This window comes from Athene cunicularia (assembly GCF_003259725.1).
Source record: "Athene cunicularia isolate RWA chromosome 4 unlocalized genomic scaffold, athCun1 chr4_part2, whole genome shotgun sequence".
NCBI lineage: Eukaryota > Metazoa > Chordata > Aves > Strigiformes > Strigidae > Athene > Athene cunicularia.
In genome coordinates, this window is record NW_020799099.1 from 33004523 (window position 1) to 33031768 (window position 27246).

Here is a 27246-nt window from a genome sequence, read left to right on the forward strand (position 1 = left end):
GGATTGTGCAAACGAGCAGAGTAAGAAGGTACGTGGCCGCCTTTATTTTAAAAAGTGTTTCTACCACTCAAGCTTAGTAAGAAGAAACTTCATGGCATCAATCAAGTAGACTCTAGAGCAGTAATAATTCCCAAATAGAAAGAGGCATGAGACGTGCACTGGGATGGAAAGGATGTTTTTGTCACTGTCTCACCGAGGCTCACTTGATGGTGTCCTGATAATCAGCATTTTGGACTGAATTACTGGCAAGTGAATCTACGTGCTAATTAAAGTATGGAACCATTATTTTTTTCAGGTTAAGCTGTTAAATATTAGTTTCACTGTTTAAGACATCCAAAGCTAGAATGGGGAGAAAGACTGAATAGCCTCTTGAAGAAATGAGTGATTGTGTCATTTTTATGGCAGAGAACTGAGGCATGTTAGACATTTCAGCAAAACGCATTAATACTAAGTATTTAATATACAAGGATGGCATCACATTATTGACTTGTGTAATCATAAAAGTAAAAAGGAAGTTGTCTTAAAAAACAATCAAGTTGGTTGCAGGGTCAGCTTATCAAACTACTGAACAGTGGGAATGGCTTTTTTCGTTAAGGTTTTAGGAGAACTTCTTCATGAAGTGCAGTTTCAGATATGCAATGATAAGGAATATCACTGTTGTGCAGGCAAGGGCCAGGTGGTTCTGCCACAGGCCCCAGCTACTCGCATCAATGCCTTGATTTTTTAGATATTCGTCTCCAGTACACCACCTGCAGATAAATACACACACATTTATAAACTTAGTTTGAAGTATCTAGGAAGATCCCTAGAAGTTTTAGTGTGATTTTATGTCTACCCTAGGTCAAGCAAACACTAGCTGTATGTGACTATTTTATTTTCTATTAGTAAGTCTGGTTTTCTTGCAGCTACAATCAGTTGCCTGCAGGAAGCTGAAATGGGTTTTGTGAGGCTGTATAATTGTAGTGTGTGTGTGTTTCAGCAAATGCAGTTTAAAGAAAAGCGAGAAACAAAACACCAGACATTTCTAGTAAGTACTAAATATGACAATAAACAAAATGTTCTCTGCAGGCAGAATGCAAAAACCCAGTCAAAACTTTTGTTTTCTGTATAAAAACTCAACAGATTCTGCTGGTCATCAGCGAGTCTCTCACAGACTAATGCTGTAGGACTTCCTAAGTGACTGGTGGTGGGATTCATTTTAATGTACTGTGGTGGTGCAGTTCCTCCCCTCCTCCTGGGCCACTTGGTGATGAGTGTCATTCTAACCCTCTCCTGGGCCACATACCAGCCTTAGGAAATAAGCACTGATGATGACAGTAAACCAGTTTCCTGGCTCCTGCTGTCTCTATCAATTGAGAACACCAGCAGAACTGACACCCATTAAGTTCTTGTGCAGCTGGTGCAAGACACCAGAATGCCTCATCGTTTGAGCTGGGCCAGAGTGAAAATTACCTGATGGAAGTTAATTATCTTGAAGCCTATAAACAGTGCCCCTAGGTGAGATGCTTGGAGCTCTTCTGGACTGTAGCAGGCCTGTGACCACCATCTCCTGAGCTGGGATGCCTCTCAGGTATTAACTCCTCAAGGTACCATCTGCCATTAGAGCTGACAGGAGGCCAGGGCCAAGTCAACCCAACCCACTCAAGTCTCAATTATCGCCCACTGAGGAATGCTGATGCATTGTGAGTATTTACTCTAAGCTCAAGAAGAGGGAAATTTTAACTTTGAGCTAGCTTCTCTTTCACCCACTCTCGCTGCTTACCAGTGGTTTTGGGTATACACCGTTATTTTTATGAGTGTGGGCACATACTGATTCCACTGTGTCCAAATATTTTTGTCTGTCTGTGTGTTTGTACGGTCTTGTTTGTGAATGCACATGTATATATATGTATCAATTTAAGGTACCATGTAGTAGGTTAGTGTGAATCTTGTCTTCGAATCTGTAGTTAAGTTGCTATTTTAGTTATAACATATTTTATTGAATTATTTTGTAAATCTTTAAATTGGTTAATGATTAAGTGCTGCTAGACATTAATAAATCTTGATTTACTGCTAAATCATTACCATGTTAATACTTTCATCCACGACATGTACCAAAATACTTACGGCTGCCTTATCTGTTGATAGTTATCGTTGCTGATTAAACTTGTTATGTTACTGCTGCTGCAAAAGTTCAGACCAGTCAATTCATTGATTTGCAAAGCCTTTGAAAATAAAAGAAACAAAGACAACAGAAATTAGTAGGTAAAGGAATGATACACTAACGCGATATAATTAAATTCAAATGTAATCTAAAAGCATGAAGGTATCACTATTATGTTGGCCAAATCCCCATTTTTTAACTGAGCAGCACAATTCTTTTTAAGAGAGGAATGCATGCAGTCTACACCCTGTAATGCACCTGCGTCACCAGGCTTTAACACCTCCCCCAGGCTAAACTATTTCTGCACAGGTATATTAAAGCCCAAATTTCTATGTAAAACATCACCCTGGTTTAAATTATCAAAAAATAGGTGAAAAGTTTTAGATGGGCAAATTTTTGTTTGACCGATAGAGAAGAGCTGGGTTTTAGGGATTACATTGTTCTTTACTCTATTGGTTTTGTCCGGCGTTCCGGTAGAAGTAGTTGTTAGTGTCTCTCTCATACGAGGTGTTTCCAAGTTACAGAAATTAGATCTTCTAAACATTAGTGCCTGCTGGTTCATGAGAAGCCTTTCTTGCTTCAAGATGCTGCGCTAAGTTCTGAGGTGGCTGTATTTAATTAGCTGACCTGTTAGCTCATAAAGTTTGGAGTTTTCTTTATCCTGAGTAAAGACATTCCTTTCTAGCAATCTTTTGCAAGTCTGTGCACAGGAAAATACAGCACTTACTGCCATTCCATATCGAGGGATGCTGAAGTATTTGAGCCAGGAGAGCCAAGACATGATGCTTGTGAGATTGACCAGCAACCCAGAGAAAATCTAGAGGCGAGGATTACAAAAAAACCCCAACAACAACACCACCAAATTATAAATTACATGCAGTTACCATGTGTTCTTCTCTAGCTCTTGACCATGCTTCTTTAAAAACAAGTGGTGAGGCATTTCTAGAGGAAGAAACTCTTCCAGTGGAAGAAGAGGGAAGAGGGAAAAATTTCTGTTACTCAGCTTTGGGCCATAACCCCATGTGGTCCCTCTCCTGAAATGAGTAGGAGGGAATGCTTTCATCCACGGATTAAACCCGGATGCTTCCTGTCTGTGGAGCCCACGGGTTCGCATGAACTGCCTGCTGTTACTCAGGCGTGTGGAGCTCGGTTTTGCTAATGCGCCCCGAGCCTGAGGCAGTGTGGCTTTTGGCCACTGGTTCAGTGCTGCCTCACTCTTTATAGTCTGTCTGTCTTCTAACTGTGGCTGTTGGTGTGTTGTCCGGTTCTAACATGCCCATCGGTTGACTCTGCAGCTGAGGAGGACAACTACAGGAATGGGCTCAGAGGGCAGGAGGCTACATGTCCTCAGCCAGCCAAATCTGTCTCTGGCAAAGGAAAGCAGAGTGAATGAAATGTGGCTCTTTTTTACTGGCTGTTTTCCAGGCAGTATGCTGGCTGCCAGAGCCACAGAGAAGAGGGCAGAGGAACCACACTCCCTCCTCCTCCTCACACCTGGATCCCCGGACCCCTGATTCCGGTTAGTTAAAAGGATGAATCAGAATATCTGACCCCACCAGTATCAGAATATTCAAAGCAGACAAATCAGGATATTTAACATGCTCAACCCCACAGTCTTTTTGCAGAATTCAGCTGAACTCTGTACTAGTAGGATTTCTAGATTTCAGCATTTCTAGGATTTCAGGATTCAGTTGAGAAAACTGAATAATGCTACTCACAATCATAAAAACAAATGTGATAGTCATGAGCAGGTTTGCTACAGCGACCACGCTCTGTCCTGCTGCAATGGCTAGTGCCATAGAAGTGGCTGTGTAGGACACCATCATAAGGGTAAACATCATTGTAAAGAAGGCTTCTACTGTTGGTTTCAAACCTTAAAGATCAGAACAAGAAGGGTTTCAGTATGAGCCTGCCAAAAGTTCTACTGTAATGTGAACACTATCCTGACTTATGTTGTGTATCCTGCCTAGAACACCTTTTGTCTAACAGCACAGGCTACATCACCGAGACCCAAGACTGCAGTGGAGCTTGTGGCAGCCCAAATATGTGTATGTCCTCTCCACAGAGGACAGGATGAATAAGTAGTACACCTGTAACTGCAGTGACACTAGAGACAGCAGAACGGGTAGGAGTTACAGTACTGTACTCAACACAGTCCAAGGTGAAGGCTTCACAGCGGCTTCAAGTTGTCTATCAAAGGAGAAGTTACTCGTGTACTTCCAAGGGCAGAGTACAGCATTTCACCTGTTCCCAGCAGAGAGCTCTCCTAAGGGACCTAGCGGCCTTTGGGTGGCTACGGATTTGGTAGCAAGGTCTATCTCACTCCAGTTTCACAGTTTGAGCATCTCTTGCTGATGTGGTCTTCTTTCCTATTCCTTAGGGAAAAACCTCAGACCAAAGCAAACTGTGATTATTTTAAAATTTTTCTTATACTTTCAAGCTTTTGGGGCATCCCAAAGGGATGTCATGAGCTGAAACCTTACCCTAGGAAAATGGTCTGCTTGGGACATGTTTTGAGGGTGATGTTTGAAGTTGTTCAAGGGTTGTAAATGTTGGTGCCAGCAATTTTCAAAGTCTGCTTGCTAACCAGAAGGCATTTCACCGAAAAGAACAAGCTGATATTAATTCACACAATAATAAGTTCTTAAAAAAAATTTTTTTCTTTGATAGGTGTTCTTGCAAGGATGTAAGGAGTATCTTGTAAAAGTCGCTAGAAGCCAAGACAGCCATAAATGAAGAGAAATAAATCAAGCCTATGTAGTAATGGTTATGGCATGCTTCCTTCTAGGGACAGTGGAGATAAGACATGCTGCAGATTCTAACATGAATGCTTAAATCTTTGAAAGTGTGTCTTTTCTGTGATCAACATGGTATGCTAAAAGCAAGTGCAGTAACTGCTGCCATGCTGATGTAGTGCTTTAACCTATATAGATATGTATGTATACATGCACATATATAAAATATGAGTGCCTTGTTGATTTATTGAGGGGGGTTGTAATGAAACTGTAAGAGACCATACTTGCCTAACATGAAGTAAATTATACAGGTGAAGATGATGCTTGGTATAGTTCTCATGGGTATTAAATCAGCCATTAGCTTTGAGATGAAATATGCAGATGTTCTGTAGTACCCACTGATATATTCATGTCTGGAACACAGAGATATACAGCACATTACAGATTTAATCATTTAAAACCAGTAAGATTATTTTCACTTGGAGACAAATTAATTCTAGCATTGACTGGAAAAAAAAAAAAGAGAGTTCTTCATGGTTAGGCTGTGGTGCAAATGTCCAGCAAGCCACACACTATAGTAATGGTGTAATTTTCATATGCAAACGAATATGGATTCTTGTGCACATAGTTTTTAGTAAATATATGTGTCATGTCATCAAAACAGAGAGAGAGGGTAAAGATTAAATAATTTCCCTTTTCTGTGCAGTGTAATCTGCACAGCTTTAAAAGAATCCAGTTAGATAGTATTTACCGTACTCACTAGCAAGTCACAGACTTGTTAATCAATACCTAAATTGAATATTCAGGGTTTTTTTCCTACATATGTTAATAATTATAAACTCTGAGCTGTCTGCAATCATAAGGACCATTTTGGGGATTTGCAGACGACTCACAGGCTAAAAGAGTACATTTGCAATGAGAACAGTGAAATAATTTGAAAACTGTGCCCTAGGTGTACTTAAATGACAATTAGCTGCAGCTGGGCAAACAAACAAACTCTCTAGCAATAGTCCCTGATAACCTTTTTATACGTTTTACTTACATAAATATCTTTTTTTCCACAACAAAGAGTTCAATAGCTGAGATGCTGCTGAAACACTGGTTGGTGGTCAGAAAGAACATGGCACCCACTCTACAAAAAGCAAAACGACAAACTGGTATTAAAAATGTGATGCAAATGGAGTGTTTCCACTACAGCGTACATAAATCCGGGCGTAATGCCTGGAGCTTGGCAGTATGTGATGTTCCTATCCTGAATTCCTTGGGAAGAGGGTTGGCTACAAGTCTGAGTCTGTAACAAGCCTGAAGTAGATGATGTACAGGCAGTATTTGTTATTCACATGCAAGGATAGTATGTGCTCTGATGCAGTCAAAGGATAGGAAATGAACTGATTTTCCTTGTTTTTCTTTTTGTGGGATTTCCTGACACATTAAAAATTCTCAGTCTGAGGCATTTGTCTGATGCAAATGGTGAATAACTGAATAAGCAATGTAGGAAGTTGTTTTCACCTCTGCCACTAAAATTCAAGGCTTTGCCTTCACACTTTCATATGCAGTTTAAAACTGGGCCATTATTAAGTAAATGCTATGACATGTTCCAAGACCAAGAACCCAGAATTTTTTAGTTGCAAACCCATTTGTCATGTCATGTACACAGAGCTGTCAAAATGATACACAGACCAGAATAATTTTAAAATCTAGCTTTAAGTGAGCCTTCTGACTTACTGCTGGTAAACTCGAGTGTGTCCATAAAATCAGTTGAAGATCAAAGCTTTAGTTACCCAGATTTATGTAGCCAGGTCTGCATATTTTAATCTTTAATCTTTTTATCTTGGGGAAGTCTTTGTAGAAAAGAAGTTAAAATGCTGCCATGCTGAATTACACCTTTTTAATATGATGTCTGCTGTTCAGCGTTTTCAGCAACCTGACTGGCACTGAAAGGTGTCATCCTACAGCAGTAGTGTTACTCACTCCATTTGGCCGCTTGTCCAGGTTACAGCATGGCAGGGCAGAACTGCATCCCCCTCTCAGTTCTGCAGGGACCTTCCTAGAGGCAGAAGAACATCCTCACTTCAAAGTCACTAATGTAGGCTCTCATAAAGAGCTTGAGGGTTTCCTTCTCAGCCACCAAGCTGTTCACCATCCTAGCGCAGTGATGAAGGAGCTTTATCAAATTTTTGGATATCCGTTACCTAAATGGACTAACCTGTTCTGGAGTCCGGCGGAGTCCTCTTTAAGTCCAAAGAAAATGGCACCTACAACCAGTCCCAGGAAAGCAGTAACACACAGCTAAATGTGAAAAAGAAAAGAAGAGGCAAAGTATTATTCTCATTGCTTTCAAAGCTTCAGTAATTTTTTAAAAATATGTAGCGGGTGAGTGTAGATTGACAGGAAGCATCTTCAGAAAGGAGAAAAGTCATCCAAGCTAGGAAAGGAGTCAGTGAGGCTGTTAGCAACCTGCAGCACGGCAGTACTTTGAGCCTTGCTTCGAGAAGGTATCCCTCCAAGAGGTATCGGTGAGACCTCGGCAGCTCCCCTGTGCTGCCTGCCCTCCCTCGCGTGGGTAAGGCACCGCGACGGCAAGAAAGGAGGGACAGCACAGGAGCTTCTTTGGGGTGGCGCTGGCAGAAGGCACATTTCTGCAGCTGTATCACAGCTTCTCCCTGACCTCCTGCCAGGCCAGGTCTATAACCTGAGGGAACGGCTCTGGGAGCGCTGGGAGGGTGCTAGCACCAGCAATGGGAGGAGGATGATAGCAGGGGCTTGTTGGGGCAGGTTAGAAAGAGGGAATAACACCCTTCCCCAGAGGAACCCCAGCATCACGTGCACCTCAGCCTCTCCCCTACCACTGTTTCAGCCATTCTTGGACATCACAATTAAGGTAATCGGTGATGCACTGCAACATTGCTCCTTTCTCCCTACTGATACTCTCCACCATTCATCCTCCTGGGGACAGTCGGTGACTCCCCATCTGCTGTCAGTGACAAGGGTTAACTTCAGTTCTAGGGCTGAGCGTGGCTCTTCAGTGCAGTGCTGCTGCAGGGGTTTCTCTAGAGCCACCTCAATACTATTTTGAGTTTGGCAACCAATAACCAAAAGCAGTCTTTCCTGACTGCCAGGTTGGGGATGACAGTTTATTTTCATGCTCCACAGCAATGACACTACAATCAGGCTATAGGTGTGTTGAATATTTGCAGTCTGTAACACAACTTAAATAGCAAAGATACCAGCTGTCTTAAGGATATAATTTAAAAGACTGAAGTGTGTACATCACAGTTTTTTAGTGCTAAATGCAAATGACAAAAATCTCAGCAAAACTGATGGTATCAGGCAGTTCTGTCATTTTTAAGCATAAGCAACGCGTGAATCGTTACACCATAAACCCCTTGATCCATGGTACCCTGTGGCTAAGATCCTGCCGAAAAGAGCAAACGTCAGGGATAATTCAGCTCCTAAGCCAATTGCAGTGGAAAGCAGGGATCACATCAAGACCAATTTGGAGCAGATTAACAAGAAAAGGCTTAATGAGCTGTGTACCTCTGAAAGAATGCTTGTAAAATCCATCCCTAATGAGGGTGAGGAGATAGAAAAGATTTTGAGAAACAAGTCAGGACCATTAACCTTGGGGTATTAGGAGATCCTTGGGAGTCTAATTCTTGTCACAAGGTCAAGCTTTTACAAAGCAATTATTAAGGATCTCCATAGTATCAAGATACAGACACACAGACATACTCAAAGCCTTTTAACCTTGGGGATTCTGGACTTGTTTCCCCTCCACACTGGCCATTTGTTCACTCATTATATAAACCATGATGAAGATAATTTATACCCCTGGCTCAGGTCCAGTTCTTCTGTTGACTCCTCTAGAATTGCTGAGAATTGCAGTGGGAGTTTTGCTGGTGCTGGTACTGCAGAGTTTGGCTCATGAACTAGGGATTGCTGAGGATTAGTCATTCTGCAGAGGCCAGCTAGGCATTCTTTATTTTTGAAGGCAATGTGCAGCTTTGAAGAAACAACACTTTTGGTGTTGATTCTTCTGAAAAAGCAACACTAACAGGGCCAGTCATGTAGAACATGTTCATCTTCCCTGGCAGGTGTTAGACTTTATTGTAGTCTTCATCACATCTTCTCCAGAAGACATCATCGCCATTATGAACAGTCAAATGACCAAACAACACACACATTATGAGACACTGAAAACATTTTTACACTTGAGCCAACTGCCAGCACTTCATTGTGTGATGAAGTTTAATTAAGTACGCAAGTATAGTCTGTTAACTTTCCCTGGTGACGGAGAGGATTTGAGGCCAAACCGCACAGTGCCACGCCTGGACAATTAAGAGTCAAGTCTGAAGAATGTTCTTGAGCAATTGTGTGAAACTACTTGGGAGATAATCTGCTCCTGTCTGGAGGCAGCAGAACGTGCTGCTGGAAAAACTCTTGCCTCCCAAAGTCTTTCAGTAGTCCAAAATTAATTACTGAACAGTCACGCTGTTCATTTGGGAGCATTCAGGACACCTTCTAGAGAATCACATTTCCAGACCCTGAACACTCTTTTTTCAGATTCTTCTTTCAGTCAAAATATCAAGTAGGAAAACCATCCCAGTGACTTATCTAATGCACGAGTGGAATATATTCAACGTATACCACAAGAGGATAGATACAAACAGCGTTACCTGAGCTATGGAAGCTTGAGGGTTTCCTACCAGATTTTTAAATGTGCGCTTGGACACCCATTTCAGCTGATGAAGGAAGGAATTAGCATATGTGATTTGTCGGAAAGCTGCTTTTGTTTTCTTTTTATTTCCAAAAGAAATATTCTCTAATGCTGCTTTTGTTTCTTGGTAGTAGGCAGAGTTAGAGTACTTTTCTGCTAACTTCTCAGCCAAGGTTTTATCATATTCAGTGCATTCTTCAGTGCTCTCTGCTGAAAAGGTTAAAAAAAAGAATTTGTTTCTGTAAGGGATGGGAAGATTGTTTAGTAGTCAAGCCAGGAGAGTTATGTTGGGGTGGGAGAGTTACTAACGAACCAGAAGAACTAATTTGTGCATTTAGTTCCAGTGATGCATTGCACTCAGTCTCACAGCGTGCAGTTTGGAAGAGCTGGTATAAATAAGACCAAACCTCTGTGTTTGTCTGTGCAACCTGTCCCACAGGCAGGAGCTGCACAGCAGACGGCCTAGGTAAACCCTTATCTGCCAGTGAAGTTTCAAACTGACATCAATCTGACTTTTAATCAAAAAGTGATTTCCACCTCCCCTCCAGGTTTCTGTAAGTAATCTGTTTCACGGATCTGATGAGATAATCCTACACCTCCCAGACTTTCAGATCCAGGTAATCCTGCACATGTCTACTTCAAACTTTTGAGTCTGTCATAAAGAAATTTCAGCTGGAGCTCTTTTTTTTTTTCCTCAACTGTAGTCCAGCATGTGCTTCTCCAATGACAAATACAAAACCAGTGTGTTGTCAGTTATAACATTAATCAGACCGTGAACACAGTCAGCATTTTTGCAAAACACTGTTTGTTTCTTTCATAAAGATATAGTGAAACTGTGTGTTTGGACACACAGCACATTCATTATTTCATTTCTCTTTTTGTTTATGTGAAAAGACAGTGTGCTATTAATGAGTAGCAACAGACAGGATAAAAAAGCATCCTACTGAATGTAGGTGAGATTTGATTTGTTAGTTTGGGGGATTATTTCTGCCTTACCACGACTTCAGGGAAGCATCAGGAGACCACTGGTCCCCTACCTCTACCCCCTCTTCCCACCCTACTCAGGGGAAGGAAAATAGTAATTTCATAACAGATAAACCATTCCATTGGGTAAAAAATACAAGTCATAACTACATCCAGTTATGTCCCTAACTGGTCCAATTGCCCTGCTTTATCGTCTCTGCTTCTGCAGAGGTTTGCCTTGAAGATGAAAGAATGTCTTTCTCTGTGTTGAGAGGTAACAAACTAGTTTCTTATATTCGCAGGCATTACAACATCAACACAGGAAAATATTCTTTCATCTTTATCATCTTGTAATCTGAGTGTGACACAAAAGTATACAGGTCAGTTTATGAAGAAATGGATAGCAATGATAAATTACTGAATACCTATTTATGAGAGGCAAACTATTCTTGCATAGACAGGAATATTTTATAAAGTAGGGCTGGGTGGGAATTTGGCACTTATTTCACGTTATACTAATCATTTTCTACATACAAACAAAAAGCATTTAGGAACGGTGTGATGGGTTTTTTTCTTCTTTAAAGCAACATGGGTCAGCAGTACCTAATACTCTCATGCATACAAATAACTGTACACGTGTACAACATGGTTATTGGTTGTTTTGACACCTGTAAGTGATGTTTCTGTGTTGTGCTGAATACCTTCTGGCAAAATACATGTTACGATTATTTCATGCAGCTCTGGGTTTCATACCTGTGTTAGTTTCATCAGTCTTGCTCACTGTCACCGCAGTGGAGTCTCCGTTAATGATGTCCAGAAAAAAGTCGGCAGGGTTGTTGTAGGGCTCACACTCGTAGCCTGTGGTGACAGCATTACAAGCCCTAAGTGGTGGTTGCGTGATGGCAGAAGGCTGTGTGTGGCCGTGAGGGACACAGCCACACCATCATACCCTTTGAGCAGCCTGCACCGTAAGCACTGCAGGCTTCACAAGGTCCGTGTGACCCCAGAGATAAATGGCACTGCCACACAGCTCTGCCAGTGCAAGCAAGGTGACAACTGGCAATGTGCCCTTCTCAACCCTAGCCTGGGCTTTGTCTAATTAAGATGCACCCAGGAACAGCTGATTAGAGGTCAGCCCTATCATCCAAACCAAGAGGTGAAAAACCAAGAGAAATGCTTAGCGTGTTAAAGTCTCGGGCTTAGTAATACATGCTGCATCCAATTCTGATCGATGGCTATTGACACGTTATTCAAGTTGGTGCAAACTCAGGGTGTTGCTGCAGTTGGCCCTGCTGTGGGTTGTGCTCACCGATAGACTGGAAGTACTCGATGGCATGCTGAGCGGGCCCGTGGTACAGCACTCTCCCCGCGGCTAGCAGCGTCAGGTTGTCAAACAGCCGGAATATGGAGTAGCGAGGCTGGTGGATGGAGAAGATTATTGTTTTTCCTTGTTTTGCCATCCTGAATGTGAAGAACGACAGAGATATTAGCTTTGCAAGTCAATTCAGCATTTAGGTAAGAGAATATGCAAGTTCAGTTAAGCCTTGGTAAAGTCTGATTAACTTGGTGTGCCAGAGAGGGGAAGAGGAAGGAAAAAGAAAAAAAAAAAAAGGAAAAAAATATTTAGGTCATATTTATAGCATCTGTGCGAGAAAATAAAGTTCCCTCTCTCTGGGAATGTTGTTGGAGGGGAACGCCCTGGGAAGATTTTGCTGCAAACAGAAAGCTCTGAAGAGAGGCGTTTGGGTCCCCGTTGCTTCTATTAAATGCAAAATGATGTAAAATTTGCAAATAGAGAGTGTGTTGTGCTGGTTTTCCCAATGATAAGCCTGAGATTTTGGGATGGGGAAAACAGCTGGCTGTGTTCTAACTACCGTATATATTAAAACTGATCACCTTACCAGACTGTACAACAGGTAGTTATATCACTATTCCAGCCCAGACAGACATGAAAATAAATGAAGCTGTCCGTGACAGCTATCACAGACAAACTGCAGTCCCAGCATGTACACGCTTTGTGCAAGGTGCTTTGTGTACTGCTGTGAGCAGCTGATTGGGAGTGAGAGAATTCATACAGCCTTTTTCCTATCCCCTTCGCATTTCTGGCTCAGTAGTAAACAACTACATGTCTTATTTCCCTGTTTGCTCATGCTAATCATAATTTATTTAAGTTAAATAAAACTGAAGTGTAGCAGAGTTGAGTGGTGAAAACAGGAAGCTGTTCCCAAGGCCATCACCTTTTCAGCAGCAGTAGGACAGCGTTAGCAGTGCTGGCATCGAGTCCTGTGGTTGGCTCATCCAAAAACAAGATGGCAGGATCCGTGATGAGCTCCATCCCAATATTGGTCCTTTTCCGCTCTCCTCCAGACACCCCACGAGTGAACTGGGTGCCAACCTGCCACAAAACAAGAAACTTGTCTTGTTTGGCCCGATAACAAATACTTGAGTGAACAGCATCCTATTGACATGGCAGCACCTGGGAAGAGTTGTAAGACATTTTGATCCTATTCTCAGGTACAGAGGTAGATGTAATCTCACACATCGCCCACTTCTTAATGTTAGTGTTACTTGAGATGTTCTCTATTTCTCCAACCACTGACCACCTTTCCCCTTCCTGCAATGTAACAGCATACAGCAGTATCAGCACAGAGTCTGTACAGAAATGTTATTAATAACTGTATTACTGAGACAGTCTGTTTAATTTTTTTTTAATGTGCCATGCTGCTCCATTTGGTTAATTAAATAAATAAATATCTGTTCATTATTTAAGCCCCATATTTACAGGCTTTACCTTGGAGTCTGCTACTTTGCTCAAACCCAGTTCCTTGATGATCTGATTTACTCGTTCATTTTTTTCCTGTTCCTTCACTGACTTTGGCAAACGGAGTGCTGCTGAGAACTTCAAATTTTCTCTTACGGTCAGGGTTCCCATCACCACATCATCCTTCATTAAAAAAAGAGTAGATACTTGGTGGTTGCTTAGCAATTTCTATTTTTCCCTCTGAGAACTGCATCTGCCTGTGTTTTCTGTTTTCCTTGCATGCAGAGGGACAGTAGCAACTGCCAGCACATGCAGTAAGGTGCATCTTCAATGCCTATGTCATAGCAGAAAGTTGATTTCATGCACATAATTATATTTGCCTTTATTCATAAAGCAACACAATATAGAAACATCCTCCATCATGCATGATATCAAAATGCATAAACAGTAACATATTCCGAACTATCCTTCAAGTATTCTTACTTAATCAAGTTTTTGGAGGTATTGAGTGAGATAGGGAAGGGCTGACGGGACCACAGGAGCAGCTACAGCTCAGGTTGCTATCACTGTGCATTTGTTTAATGCAGCCTCAACCCACTGCAGGTAAGAGCAGGGAAAAGAGAAGGAAGGAAAAGAGAGAGAGGTTGGGTCCATGTGGCATAGGGGGGAGGTTTTCCAAGCTTGTTTCAGCAACAGGTGGCAGGTTTTTAATATATTAGCTGCTTGTCTCTTGCAAAAGGAATCTGTCAGATGTACAAAGTTCAGAGAGTTCTGTGTGGTTTGAGAGACCATCTTTCTGAAACATGCTGACCGTACATGCCTAAGGGGTTTTCATAGACGCACCTCTTCAGGTCTTGTTAAACTGCAAACATGCTGCTGAGCACGGGTAGTGGGGAGAGGAAGAGAGAGGTTTTCCTTCTTTCTCCCCAGCCCACCCTGGGAAGACAAAGGCTTTTTCAGGACAGGACTTAGTGACATTGTCCCTGGACAAGCAGAGATATAATCTGCATATTATCAGATAGCATCAAACTTGGAAAATACCCCATATGTACTGGTAGCCTATGGCTGTTCCCCCAGATGGAGAACAAGGAGGGATCCAAAGCATCCACTCCCACTGCCTGTAGAGCATTAAGGAAAGAGACTCTAATACAAAGCAGAGTGTCTTTCCCAGGGTGGTTGTGTGGAGTTGCTACTGCACCAGCCTCAATACCTGGATCAAGGCAAGGTACTTGCAACGCTGCAGCAACTTCTTACAACTGCAGCCAGCAGTGGACAATAAAATCCGTACAGTGATAAAAATTACTTACCTGTACTACATATCCAGAGGTACATTTGAAGTTGGCAGGCTGAGGAGCTCCATTGATCAAAATGTCACCGTAAAGCCCATGGGGATCCTTCCTTGCGGCCAAAATGTCGAGTAGACTGGGAGAAAAGTTGGTTACTTTGTTAGATGAGCATGCCGGAGGTAAGCTCTCTGAACCACAAACCCAGTTCATGGAACGAACAGCTACATAAAAGCATTCCACATTAAACACTTGCTATTTAGAAAATCCCCAGCACCTTTCATGGGCTGAGTTTCTTTTGTCCCAGTTTCCCAAGGAAATGAGATCTCTGCAATTTCATAGTGCACTTGTGTCCATTTGTTCAATAATATGAGCTCAACCTACAATATGTGATGACTGTGTATCAGGAAAGTGTGGACAAAAATTGAATTACATCTTTGTTATGTAAGCTGACTGCCTTTTTTGAATTCGGGTATTTCTCAGAAACCAGTGAAATTTGCATAGACCTAAATGAAAACAAAATCTTTCCCTGAAAGTAATTTCTGAGCAGAGCAAAGGGGGCACTTACGAAGATTTACCACTGCCAGTGGGTCCCAAAATTGCATTCAGTCCTGGTCTCATGATGCCACTGTAAGACAAAACAGATAGGTTTTACAAAATAGATAGGGTCTTTTTATATCTCTTACTGTTTCATCTGGTAGGCTAGGGCAAATTATCTGTAGAACTACCTTCTGCATCCCATTAATTTTGGAATTAATGAAGCTGCCTGATTACAAACAATATTTATGATCAGACAAACTCCACTTTAATTTTTATTCCTAACTGAAGAAGAACTAATCATATAACGAAGACAACAGAGGAACTTGAGTAAAATGTAGCAGAACCTCTATGCACGCTTTTTGCCCATGGATCTCTAGAAGTGAAGAACACACTTTCTTTAACCACACACAGTTCTAAAGGCATTCTCTTAGCAGAGAGAATAATGGTCCCTGTAGATAGAACACACCAGGGATTTGTCTGTACTAAGAGAAACTGCAGCTGATAGTTTCTCTGTGTCTGATTTTAAGCCACATGAAACTCAAAAGGTTTTTAAGTATTTGGGGGAAAGACTCTGTAGAAATGATACAGTATACAGAAATACTGCTGCCTTTTTGCTGGAGCACATGAAGGCGTAGCTGCTATTTTTCCTGACTAGCCCTGATCTTTACTCAAAAAGCTTTGGTGTACACAAGAATCTCACTGCACATACAAATGCCTGTCTGTATGTTATGATACCAGGTTTACCTTGGTACTGGTTGTTACGAGCAATCCAGGTATCAGGGATCTGAGCACCTGGCTGTGTGTCTGGCCAAGCAGAGCTGTTCTTAGGGTCTAATGACATGCAGCCTAGGAGGCTTGTTTTTGCTCTTCCTGATGCACATTTGTTCCCTGCAATTTCTTACTGCAGAAATTTATGGTTCCACATATTAAGAAGCATGCACATTGTATGTTACATTTTAAGTGATTTTAACACAAAACCCCAATATGTAGCAGAACAAATGCAGATGTTGCATTTTCTAAAAGGGAAAAGTGTAACGTGTGTCAAATACTGGTCTTTTACAATGATGCACAAGGGGGACCTTCTGCTCACATTACAAATGACCAATGTCAGTCAATTGAGTTACCATAGTGTATGGCTCTTGAGAAGAGTAGGGAAGATTTTAAGAGCTCATGTTTAGGAGGTGTGGACATTGTGTGGGCAAAGAGCAGGACAGGCAGAGCTACAGAAAAGGGTGAATATTTATGGCACAAATTGGAGTTAGGGTGCTGAAAGTCATGGGTGACTTGGAATGGCATGTTGTATGAGTACTTGCCACTTAGCTTATCTACTGAACTGTGAACAGGCAACCTATGCATAGATTATTGAACAAAGCCCATAACGATGTGACTCCTTTACTGCAGTAGGGCTGAGTGTTAAAAAAAAAAAAAACAACAAAAAAACAAAAAGAGAAAACTTTGCATTTCTTCAACGTTAACCTAACCCCCATTTATATTACTGTCTTAAACATTTTAAGTTAAAACCCCCAAATTAACCTTCCCAAAAGCCACCTTAGGCAAGGAGATGCAAGCATCAAGGACAGGCTGTTGGTATCTCAGTTAAACACACTTGCCATGTAGCATAAAACGACCACGGCCAGCTCATGTGCCCTGGTGCTGATAGCAGCCAGGAAGGCTGTCCCGCCCTGGGGCCAGGGGAAATAGTGCCCAGTAGTGTGAACTCACTGTTGTACAGGCTCAGCTCTAATGACTGAGGACCACTAGGGCTTAGTAGAAAGATTCAGCACAGTTGATAGCAATCATAACACAATCATACATACACGCAGTTTTTCTAAATCTTGATCAAATTCTGTATATTGTCCTTGATGGCTCAGTGACATGAGTGGACTCAACTGTGTGGACAGAAATAAAACATGCATATACTCTAAAGAAATGTTTAAATACGTACTTGACATCTCGCAAAACTTCTTTATCCGCTGTTTTTTGACAACACAGGAATCCAGTCTTCATCTTCACATGGTAGGAGATGTTGTGGAAAGTTAGTACACTTCCTCCCCTGCCAGCTAAGTCTCGGGACGACTGTGTCTTGCTGGGAATGCCATTTGTATTCGAGTCTGACATCTGAATACTTAGGTGTGGCTGGCCTTCTGCCATTTTTCCTCTATAAATGAAAAAACAGGAAGGGGGAAGATTTGATTAGGTATGGAAAGGAAAGACATGTCTATCAGGCCCAGTGTTTGGCACTGGACCTACTGTGGACCTTGCAGATGTCAACCTAAGTCTGTCTCTCTCCAGTTGGGTCTTGTGGGCTCAGGCTTTGAGATGACACAGAGCTGATGGGGAGCTGGCTCTGCCGTGTTGCTTCCCACCACATGTGGTGTTAGGGAGATAGAAGAGTCTCCTGCCACTCTGATGGTCTGTGACAGTGGGTTGACCTTGGCTGTCTACCAGATGCTGACCCTGCAAGGTGAGTCTCTGCTACAGTATGTGAAGTACCTCCTCCCCCTCCTTCTTTGCTGGCCTTGGTATCTGCACCAGTATTTCCCCCACATTTTCTCAATTCCTCTCACAGCTGCTGCACAGCATCTTTCACCCTTTCTTAAATGGGTTTTCAGAGAGTGACTACAAGCATTGCTGACACAGAATCACAGAATCCTCTAGGTTGGAAAAGCCCTTGAAGCAACTCCAGTCCAACCATGAACCTCACCCTGACCATTCCCAACTCCACCAGATCCCTCAGCACTGAGTCAACCCGACTCTTCAACCCCTCCAGGGATGGGGACTCCCCCCCTGCCCTGGGCAGCCCATTCCAACGCCCAACAGCCCCTTCTGCACAGAAATCCTTCCTCAGAGCCAGCCTGACCCTGCCCTGGGCAGCTTGAGGCCATTCCCTCTGGGCCTGGCGCTGGCTCCTTGGCTCCAGAGACTCATCCCCCCTCTCTGCCCCCTCCTGTCAGGGAGCTGTAGAGGGCCAGGAGGTCTCCCCTCAGCCTCCTCTTCTCCAGACTAAACCCCCCAGTTCCCTCAGCCACTCCCCATCAGACCTGTGCTCCAGGCCCTGCCCCAGCTCCGTTGCCCTTCTCTGGATACGCTCGAGTCATTCAATGGCCTTTTTGTAACGAGGCCCCAAAACTGAACCCACTCACTGAGGTGCGGCACACTCGGCTTTGGCCAGCAGCAGGTCCGCTGGTGCCAGCAGGAGGTGGCTGTGTCCATCACAGGGCAGCCCCAGGTCTGTTCTCACAGAGGATCCCCCCCGCAGACCCCCCTGTGGCAGCACCTAGCCACAGGCACAACTGCATCTGTTCTCCCAGTACAAGTAGGAACCTCTCACAGTGGGCACTAGCATGACATTATGCTCTTTCTGGAGGGCTGCCCCTGTTTTGATTATGTCTGCACATAAACTGCATGCTTGTTGGAAACCACAGGTCCAACCAGTGACTCACCAAAAGACTGGCTCAAAATTATTGAGGTCCAAAAGGACCTCACCTTCTGACTGTCCTGTTCATCAGACCTCTTTCTAGTTTTGAATGTGCTTAGAGTTTGCCCATTACATACTCTTTCAAAGGGGTGGTTTGAAAGTAGATACTCCTCCAACCTCTAGTGCTCCTGCACAATTGTAACAAAATCTAAAAACTGATGGTTGACTTCTATTAATCAAAATGGTTTTGTCAAGGCTATAGGAACATGGAAACTGACACCACTGCCAAGTAATGCTCTTCCTTGTATTTGCTTTCCATGTGAAAACTAGAAGGTAGTTGTGGAATAATTAAAGTTATCTCACCCCTCTTTTCAGCCAGGTTCCTGCCACCTGCACCTTAGGTCCCTTGTGCATCCCTTTGTCCCCTTTGTGCTTCCTAAGTGGCACAAGTTGTTTAGCTGGGAGACAGGAGCTGCCCTCTCTTTGTTTTTCATATTGACTCAGCAGAGTCTAATTACTTTAATTGTCACTAGGGGAAATGTTAGTAATGCAGTGGTTTGGCAGTGAGGGGGGAGATGAGCAGCTAGGAGCTCTGGGATGATCAGTCCTGTACCTTAGCACAGTTATACTGCTTGCAGCAAAAAGGTGGCAAATTATAAGACTGTTTCAGGCATGCTGAATGAATTTGAGAGCAGTTAATAAAACGTGCCTTGCAAAAACCTCCCATTTAATTTAATGCAGTCATATGGTCACATAAAAAATAACCCAAGCCCTTATCTTGTCAGTTTGCTAAGGCTGCTTGACAGAGAGCTGAACTCTCATTTGTGGCTATGAGCACAGTGAAACTGCTGGAAGACCTACTTTCAGCAACGGGCCTATCTGCCTGTAAAGGCTGGGTCATCTGTCTCCCAACAGTGCTATCCCAAATCTAGCCCAAGGCCGCCTCTTCTGACAAACCTGCAGTCTTCTGCGCTGGTGAAAACATAAGATCTTAAAGTTTTAGTAAGCAGTAATCTTGGCCCAATTTTCCTACAATGAAAATAAACTCTGTTCCAAATATAATTATAATGGAACTATCTTTAAGATAAAATGGATTTTGAGTAAGCTGAACATCAATTATATGAGCAACATTTAAATTCTGAAGGCCTTTTATTGATGAACTGCCTACACTTGTCTCTACTTGTGCCAGAGAAGACTTATCTTACCTGCAAGAGAGCAGCTAATTTTATAAGGCTATTAGTATAGTAGTTTCTGGGCTAATCTGGCTGGACATCAATCACTGCTATTTGAAAGGATGCTTCAGTAAAGTAGAGGTGGGCATTCAGAATCGCAAAGTTCTCACTTCAAGTGTCACCATACGCTGAGCAGATGTTTGCTGACATGCTGAGCAGGGTACCAAATACCCGACCGCAAAGTCAACACCACAGAGAGACATTACAAAACCCATCGAATAACCAGCAGCACGACATGAGTGCGGAATTCTTCAGAAGACAACATGACTCTGACCTCTATATATTACTGCATCTATAAGGTATCTAGATGAGTATTTTGCTTGATCAGATTTTTTTCTCAGCTCAACGTTTCAATATTACTGATGTAATGTTATGAGCAACTGGAAAGAATGAGGTGGAGTCTGACCTCAGGTATTATCAACAGAACAGTTAAATTCTTCTTAGTTTCATCTGGGTTTGTTGGTTGTTTTGTGTTTGTTTTGGTTTGTTTGTTTTTTTTTTTTTCAAAAAACAGCATAAAAACCTAACTCTCAACTTGCACTGAAATTTCAGAAATGGTCTTCAGAAAAATAAACTTTCCATTTAGGAATGCAAGAGATTCAGTCTTCCAGACTGAACTTGACTGGCAGACAATAAGCACAGGATCAGAAACTGTTTTCATAAATACAGGATCACACTACTTTCATAGAGTTGTTCTTAAGAACAGACAGTACGCTGAAGTTACATTTACTTTACCAACTGAGTTCTGATTAGATTGTACACATCTTTGCAAAGAACCCAGATAAATAAATTGGCTACAAGAAGAATTAGACATACCCAGACCCTCAACGGCCTCCAATTCAGGAAAGCCTGAGCCCACTGACTGCCCAAATCTGCCAGTGAAAAATAGTGGGGTTTGGTATTGTCCCTTGCAAAGGCACTGGTTACTAGCAGCTGCGAGTAGAGGCTGGACCTCCAGTCTAGCTGGACCTCTGGTGTAAATCAGCATGGCCCTTCACAGCTGCAGCGTGCTTGTGCCTCTTGCAGGGACAGGCTGGGATGCTCTAAGTGGAAGGCACAGATCTGTGTGTGCGCTGTTCCTCCTGATGGCTAAAAGGTGTATTAGTGGGCATATGCCGTTTATGAAAGTAAAAAAAAATCTATTATTTCAGACATTTGGTTAATACTGAAATAGCATTTTACATTTTCAGAGCTACTAGAGTTTATTGCAGAAAGAAACTGCAGGATAGGCATTCACTTAAAACTTGAACAGTTATTTATCAATTGCTCTTACGAAATCTTCCCAAAGGAGCCTAACTGTTGCAAGGGCTCCGTCACAGCACAAAAGGACAAGTTCTGGACATGCTGGTGTGATGTGAATGGGCCCTGGGAAGGCCCGTAACATAGCTTCTCCCTCCAACACAGCTCCGGGGGGGCAGCCGTGGCTCTGCCGGGGTGACTCATGGAAACCTCTGAGAGTGGTGATTGGGATCTCAGCTAACAGTCTGCTGGGGGAATATGAACTGCTAACAGTGGAAATAATACTCTCTATGCTACAGTTAGGCTTCTGATTTGCTTTTCTTTTTTGCAGGCCTTTTTATCACTGTTTGTTTTTGGTTTTGTTTTTTACTTGCAGTGAAATAAAGAGTTTGGTATTTTACAAACCAACCTTTCAATTTCTGATCTAGCAATAAACATTACCATAGCAATACAGGGGTATGATCCTTTACAGCTAACACAATTGTCAGCTGCTTGCAGTTGCTCCTTAGGAACGGATTTTTTAAAATACCGCTTTAGGCCTCGTTTAAAAAATTACTTATTTCATTCATGCGACATACAGCCATGAAACTTTTAAAGTCAGAGCATGTGCAGGACAAAGAAACAACCATGATGAATGTTAATCAAATCAATTTCTATGCAAACTACAATTGTTTAAATGAAGTTTTCTGAAATTTATTGCCAATGGCTTACAAATACCTGTCTTGGATCAGAAACGAGCAGGAGATTCAATGACAATATGTACTGACTGTTGCATTTAGAAATATTAATTAATATGATAAAGTGTTTCAAATCATCATATCAACTCTGGGTGTAACACATTATTTTTGCCTTAGCTAAATATAAAATTTATGAACTCTTTGGGAATTTTACAAATTTAATTTGTTTTCCCAAATCTTTCTAAAATATTTTATTGCCACTGATTTCAGCATCAGTTTCTGTTCAAATCTAACAGAAAAACTTTTTCTTCAGAGATATTTAATCTTAGAAAATTTTGTCAGGAGGCAAAGGATTGGATCTCGAGTTTTAACCTTTTATTAAAGGCTAAATGAAACTAGTTTCTTAAAATCTACCATGAAATATCTTTGCCCACTGTTTTGATGCACAGAAAATGAAACTCTTGGGATGGTTCCTTTCCTGTGTATCCTGCTGAGACTTGTAAAGTACAAAGTCACACTTCCCTACATACAGGAGGCACTAAATAAAACCACAAAACACACTACAAAGTTCCACTGATTTAAACCGACTTGAACTACAGCAACACCATACCTGGGGTCTTCAAGCAATTTCAGTAAACCTATTTTTATGTTTTAAGAGATACTGTCTATATAAAAAGCTAAGTAACATTCATTCCTGTCAGTCTTCCTGCAAAGCTTTAGACACCAGAGGCATTTGCAGTGGAAATAGAAAAATCAATAGTAGTAAAATTTTGAATAGCAAAATTCGTAAGTGCATTTTAATTTTTTTTTTTTTAAAAAATCCAGGCAGTTATTAAAAGTATTTTATCTCTATAAAGAATAAACATTGAGATTACTTAAGGAGGAAGAGTTAGATAGAAGCAGCTTTCAGAAGAGTTTTCTAAAGGAAGCTGGCTCAAACTCTAAAAAAATTGCCTATTTTCTTTATTCTGAATACTTGAACCTGCCCGAGAAACTATGACTGAGCTATTATTTCTCTTATTTTTGATGTGTATGAAGTTTAGCCTTGCAACCTGCAAGCTGAAACAGTACTGTATATACTACAAATGTGCATATTAGACTTCGGATAGAAATAAATTCACAGATATAAGTAAACCTTCCCCCCCCCTTCTTTAGTCACATGCATTTACAAGGGTGTAGACCGGCCAGAGAAGGGATGTGGGCATGCAAAAAGGGCAGCACAGCCTAGCACTGTCAGCCCAGAGCCCTGCAGTCCTCTTTCTCAGGAACATGCAGAGGAAATTAAAACCATTTGAGTAAATAAGGATAATGCGATTCAGGCAATCTGTAAGTTAATTGCCAACCGCTTTACTAGGGATTTGTAACCTACCTTCTGTGAAAAGAGCCCTGTGTGTTAAGTGGACACCAAGCCAGCAGTGCTCCGTGTGTGCACGCGTGGTAGCTGCAGCGCATTAACGTGCATGGGCAAACTCCAAGTACGGTAGTTTCTGCAAAATATTTCGACTTTTTACAGGTTTTACTTTAAGCCTTGAAGCTTTTGTTCCCCATTTATAAAACGTCTTTTCATCGATTTATTTCCAAACTTCCAGATAAAATCCCTTGAAAAGCTGGGAAAAGGTAGGCAAGCGTTCCACTGTGTTTCCCTTGGCTGTTGGAGGAAACCAGCTGCTGAATCGATTTCCCTCGCAAAGGCAGAGTAAGCAATTCACGGGTGAGGAAGCAAGCCACCACCCCGAATTAAATCTATCTCAGCAGCAGGGCTGAGCTACTGCTACCAACTCACTTACCAGCAGCAGGTCTGGCTCGGTGCGGAGGGCCGCGGAGGAGGTGGAAGGGAAGCAGGAGCCAGGAAGGAGCAGAGCGCGGAGCGGAGGAAGGCAGCCCCAGCGGCCCGCTCAGCGCAGCGGGCAGGACCGTCCCGCCCGGGTCATCACCTCTGCCGCAGAAGAGAAGAGCCGGCTGCCCCACGCTCCCACACCCGCGGAGTCTCCACCCTCTCCCTCTGTGGCTGGGGAAGCCAGAGGGCTTCGTGGGGAGGGCAGGGCCAGGACCAGCCACAACTTTCACTTTTTTCTTTTTTTTTTTTTTTTTTTTTTTTTTTTTGAGCTGAACAAGTCGTAAGCGAGCTGCGGCACAGCACCTTGTCGGGAGCCGCCCCAACCCAACCGCGTCGGTAGTGGTGACATTTGGGTGAAGTATAGAACCTCCACCGGCCAGAGCCTCGCAGCGATGGCCAAGTCTGGCAGAGCTGGTAGGGTGTGATGAATGCCAGCGTGGCATGTTGGATGATGACAGCTGGTTGTGGAGTTTTCTGCCCCAGTGGCCTGCAGACGGGTACTACCTTGGTATGTTCTCCTTCAGTCCAAAATACCTGCAATAATGCAAAGGCTGGACTGAGCCCACCAGAGGGGCTTTTCACAGGACAGTATGTGGGCATGCAATTGATGCTGTGGAGGGAAACAAAGCCAAGGCAGCCTTTGTTACATGCGGTGGGGGCACTGGTCCTTGGCACATGCTGGGCCCACTGGCCAGCGAAGGCCACAGGAGCGGCGCTGGCAACGGGCATGCTGCTTCACCCATTTTCTCCCTGGCACGGTTCTGCTTGCCAGGACAGCTCTAACTTCTGAGTCCAGTAACCCTGAAAGTGAGGTTGGCCAGGCTCTGAGGGATGCTGAGGAAACTCCTTCAGTTCAGCTGGGCTGTCTGCGCTTGGCCACCATCCCAGGCTTGGCCAGCACTTTGACAAGAGCATAAGCCCATGTGGTCACAATCATTCTCCTTGGTAGAGGGATGCAGAAGAGCACACACTGCAGATGGTTTCCAGTTAAAAGGATGATCTTGATGCTCTTGATTTCCTAGCAAGACTCATAACTAACTAGTAAAGACTAAGACTGCCTATAAGAGCTGTCCAGGTTAAAACATCACAAGGCCAGCTTTTTATGGCTGGCTGTAACCTGGGATGGGTAAGTATCTCATCGTTCAGGAATCATGCTCCTGGGATCTTGTAATTCTGTACTGTATTTATACAAGACTTAGAAGCATCCTAGCAGCTAGTGAAGACCATTGCATAGTCCCAGTGGCATTTGAGAAGGTGCACATATGACCAAATAGATTCAAAAATACTGTTATCATGTTCAGGGAGCCGATCTGCAGTCTGGCCCAGAAACCTCAGCAGATTGTTCATAGTATCAGATCTGGGCTATTCCCAGGGAAGTCAAGAAAAACCTGACCATTTGCACAGGACACAGAGGCAGCTATCGCTCTCAGCATGACTGTTACTCATGCTGAAACAAAACAAAACAAATAACAAAAAAAAATGGAGGTGAAAAAGTCTAGTTGTTTGCACTACTATTAAAACCCAATATTACTTTTCTTTCAGTTGTGGGCACAGGTATCCCTGAGATAATTTCTGAGTGGGTCAATACAGAGTTGTTCCTGTCTTCAGACATGGAGTGGACTGTCTAAAGAAAATCCACAGTTCATGCTTGCATTACAGTCTGAAACACTGAGTGAAAGCATTCAGCCTCTCTTTCTGCAGTTTTGGGAGGTGGCCAGCAGTAATTTCACTTCCCGGTGAAGTCTTCTATCTTAGAGCACCAGGAGAAGATAGTCTATCTCTGTAAAAATGCTGGTCCTTTATCAGAGCAGCCTCTCCCACAGGCTCCTTGTAACAGCCCCATTCTGTGTCCACTGTTGTTCTTTGACTCCCAGCTGCCTGATTTCTTGGAGACAGCAAGTCCCAGGGAGGGAGATGAAGCATCCAAGCACTGCACTGACTGTGAAATGTCACAAACACAAATGAGTAGAGGGGCAAAGACAACTTGATAGACACACTCAGAGTTTTCACATGCATTCATTGCTGTTCTAATAGGTACCAGGGACTGACATGTTTCCTTCCCACTGTTAAGTTGCTGTGACCTTGTGCCTCCGCAGAAATGTCCTGTCATGGGGGAGTTGCTTGTGGGCAAACAGCAGCAGCAGAAGGGCATTTTTGGAGAACTCTCTCCTCCGTATGCTGGACTATTAAACAGAGAAGCAAAGCGGCCTCTTCAGCATCCTTCTTCCCTGATGCCCTCTAGTGACAGGCCTTCTGCTCTCCCGGCTCATTCTGCAAAGAGGATTTATAAAATAGAGAGCTCCTTAGAGGCCAAGCCCAGGGGAAGAAAATGAATATTAATATCGAGTTTGTCCATTAGTAATAGCGTGGGATGTGAAACTGGGTGGCCTGGTTCAGTTTCCTGTACTTCATGCCGGCAAACCACCACTGCTTTGCCCCAGGTGAAAACAAACAAACAAACAAGCAAACAAACCAGAAAGGAAAGGCAAAAGTGCTGCTTGAAAGTCCAGGGAACCACTCTGGAAAAGTAGGAAGACTGTTTCCAGAGGGGCTTGCATTAGCTGCACTTTTGCCACCATCCAGCATATTAACAGTCACAGTGTCACTGAAATCAGCAGTAAAACTCCTTAACTCTAGGTTTCTCATTAACGAGCAGGCATTAATTTATTCAGCCAGGGACATGAGGGAATCATTCCACCTAACATGTCCACCAGCTTATATCACACTGCTACATACATATGCATTAAATGTCCTGGAATGCTAATACACGTCCATTCTATTTCTTGGAACTAATTATCCTATTTACATAGCCATTATGCATGCAGCCTGGGTCTCTGAGGGGCTTCCATGGGGGTTTTTGGTGGTCTCTGCTGGTCCCTAGTGGCTGTTGAAGAGGTGTCTTTTAGTGTCCTTTCCGTGGAGTCTGAGTCTTTCTTCCATACATGGCTTTGCCTTGGCTCATCTCTCTGTAGAGTTTCTCAGGTTCTTTTGGTTTCAACTGGTGTCTGCTGGTTTCTCTGCCCTCCCTGGGATGGACCCATCACAGCGCCAAAAATTATGTCCTTGGGTGCATTCTTGTCTGAGGTCCCTTACAGCAACAGTGCATAGACTGCCCCAACGGAACTGAGTCTGAGCTGCTGCTTGGCCTCTCCAACTGTTTGCAAACACCTCACAGACTTAAATTTCCTCCTGGAACCCTCACCGGCAGGATCAATGCAGGAACCCAGACTGGTAATCTCTATTCCTCTATTCCCTCCATCTCCCTCCTTTCCTTTTTCCCCTTTTCCTTCACCACCATTAACAATGCAAGGCATACTGTACTGCTTGCCAAAATTCGTTCTATACTTAGCCAATTATCATGTGTCCAGTCAGTACACTGTGGGACAATGTTTGCACTTTGAGACTTGTCTCCGTTGCCTGCTCCATTGGGGATTTACAAATCTGAGTCACTTGTGTCCCTTATCTTAACGGGATGGGACAGGACCCCAGGGGGGACATGGGGACGCAGGGAGGCTGTGGAGACCCTGGGGACAACATGGGGACTCCAGGAGGATGAGGACAGCTGAGGGGAATATGAGCTCTGGGGGTGGACACAGTGATGGGGGGGGTGTGTGTGTGTGTGTCCTGAGGTGGTCCCCAGCCACCCCAGCCAGGCTGACAGCTTCATCGCAGCCTTTTACTGATAGGGGGGGTGGGGATGG

General features: G+C 43.2%; 2 protein-coding genes across 2 annotated transcripts in view; one reads left to right on the plus strand and one right to left on the minus strand.

The window, feature by feature from the left end:
• The window catches only part of LOC113479585 (AF4/FMR2 family member 1-like), a 320468-nt gene that overhangs the window by 217647 nt on the left and 75575 nt on the right, over window positions 1-27246 (plus strand). The gene's annotated exons all lie outside the window — the stretch shown is intronic.
• On the minus strand, window positions 399-23580 carry ABCG2 (ATP binding cassette subfamily G member 2 (Junior blood group)). Its single transcript, XM_026847759.1, has 16 exons — window positions 23496-23580; window positions 17088-17300; window positions 15171-15230; window positions 14627-14741; window positions 13350-13502; window positions 12796-12953; window positions 11868-12019; window positions 11312-11416; window positions 9555-9805; window positions 7085-7167; window positions 5921-6010; window positions 5167-5291; window positions 3862-4016; window positions 2871-2960; window positions 2107-2204; window positions 399-749 (listed from the first exon to the last, which is right to left on the minus strand). The coding sequence occupies exons 2-16, from the start codon at window positions 17291-17293 to the stop codon at window positions 599-601; spliced, it is 1992 nt and encodes a 663-aa protein (XP_026703560.1). The 5' UTR covers window positions 17294-17300; window positions 23496-23580; the 3' UTR covers window positions 399-598.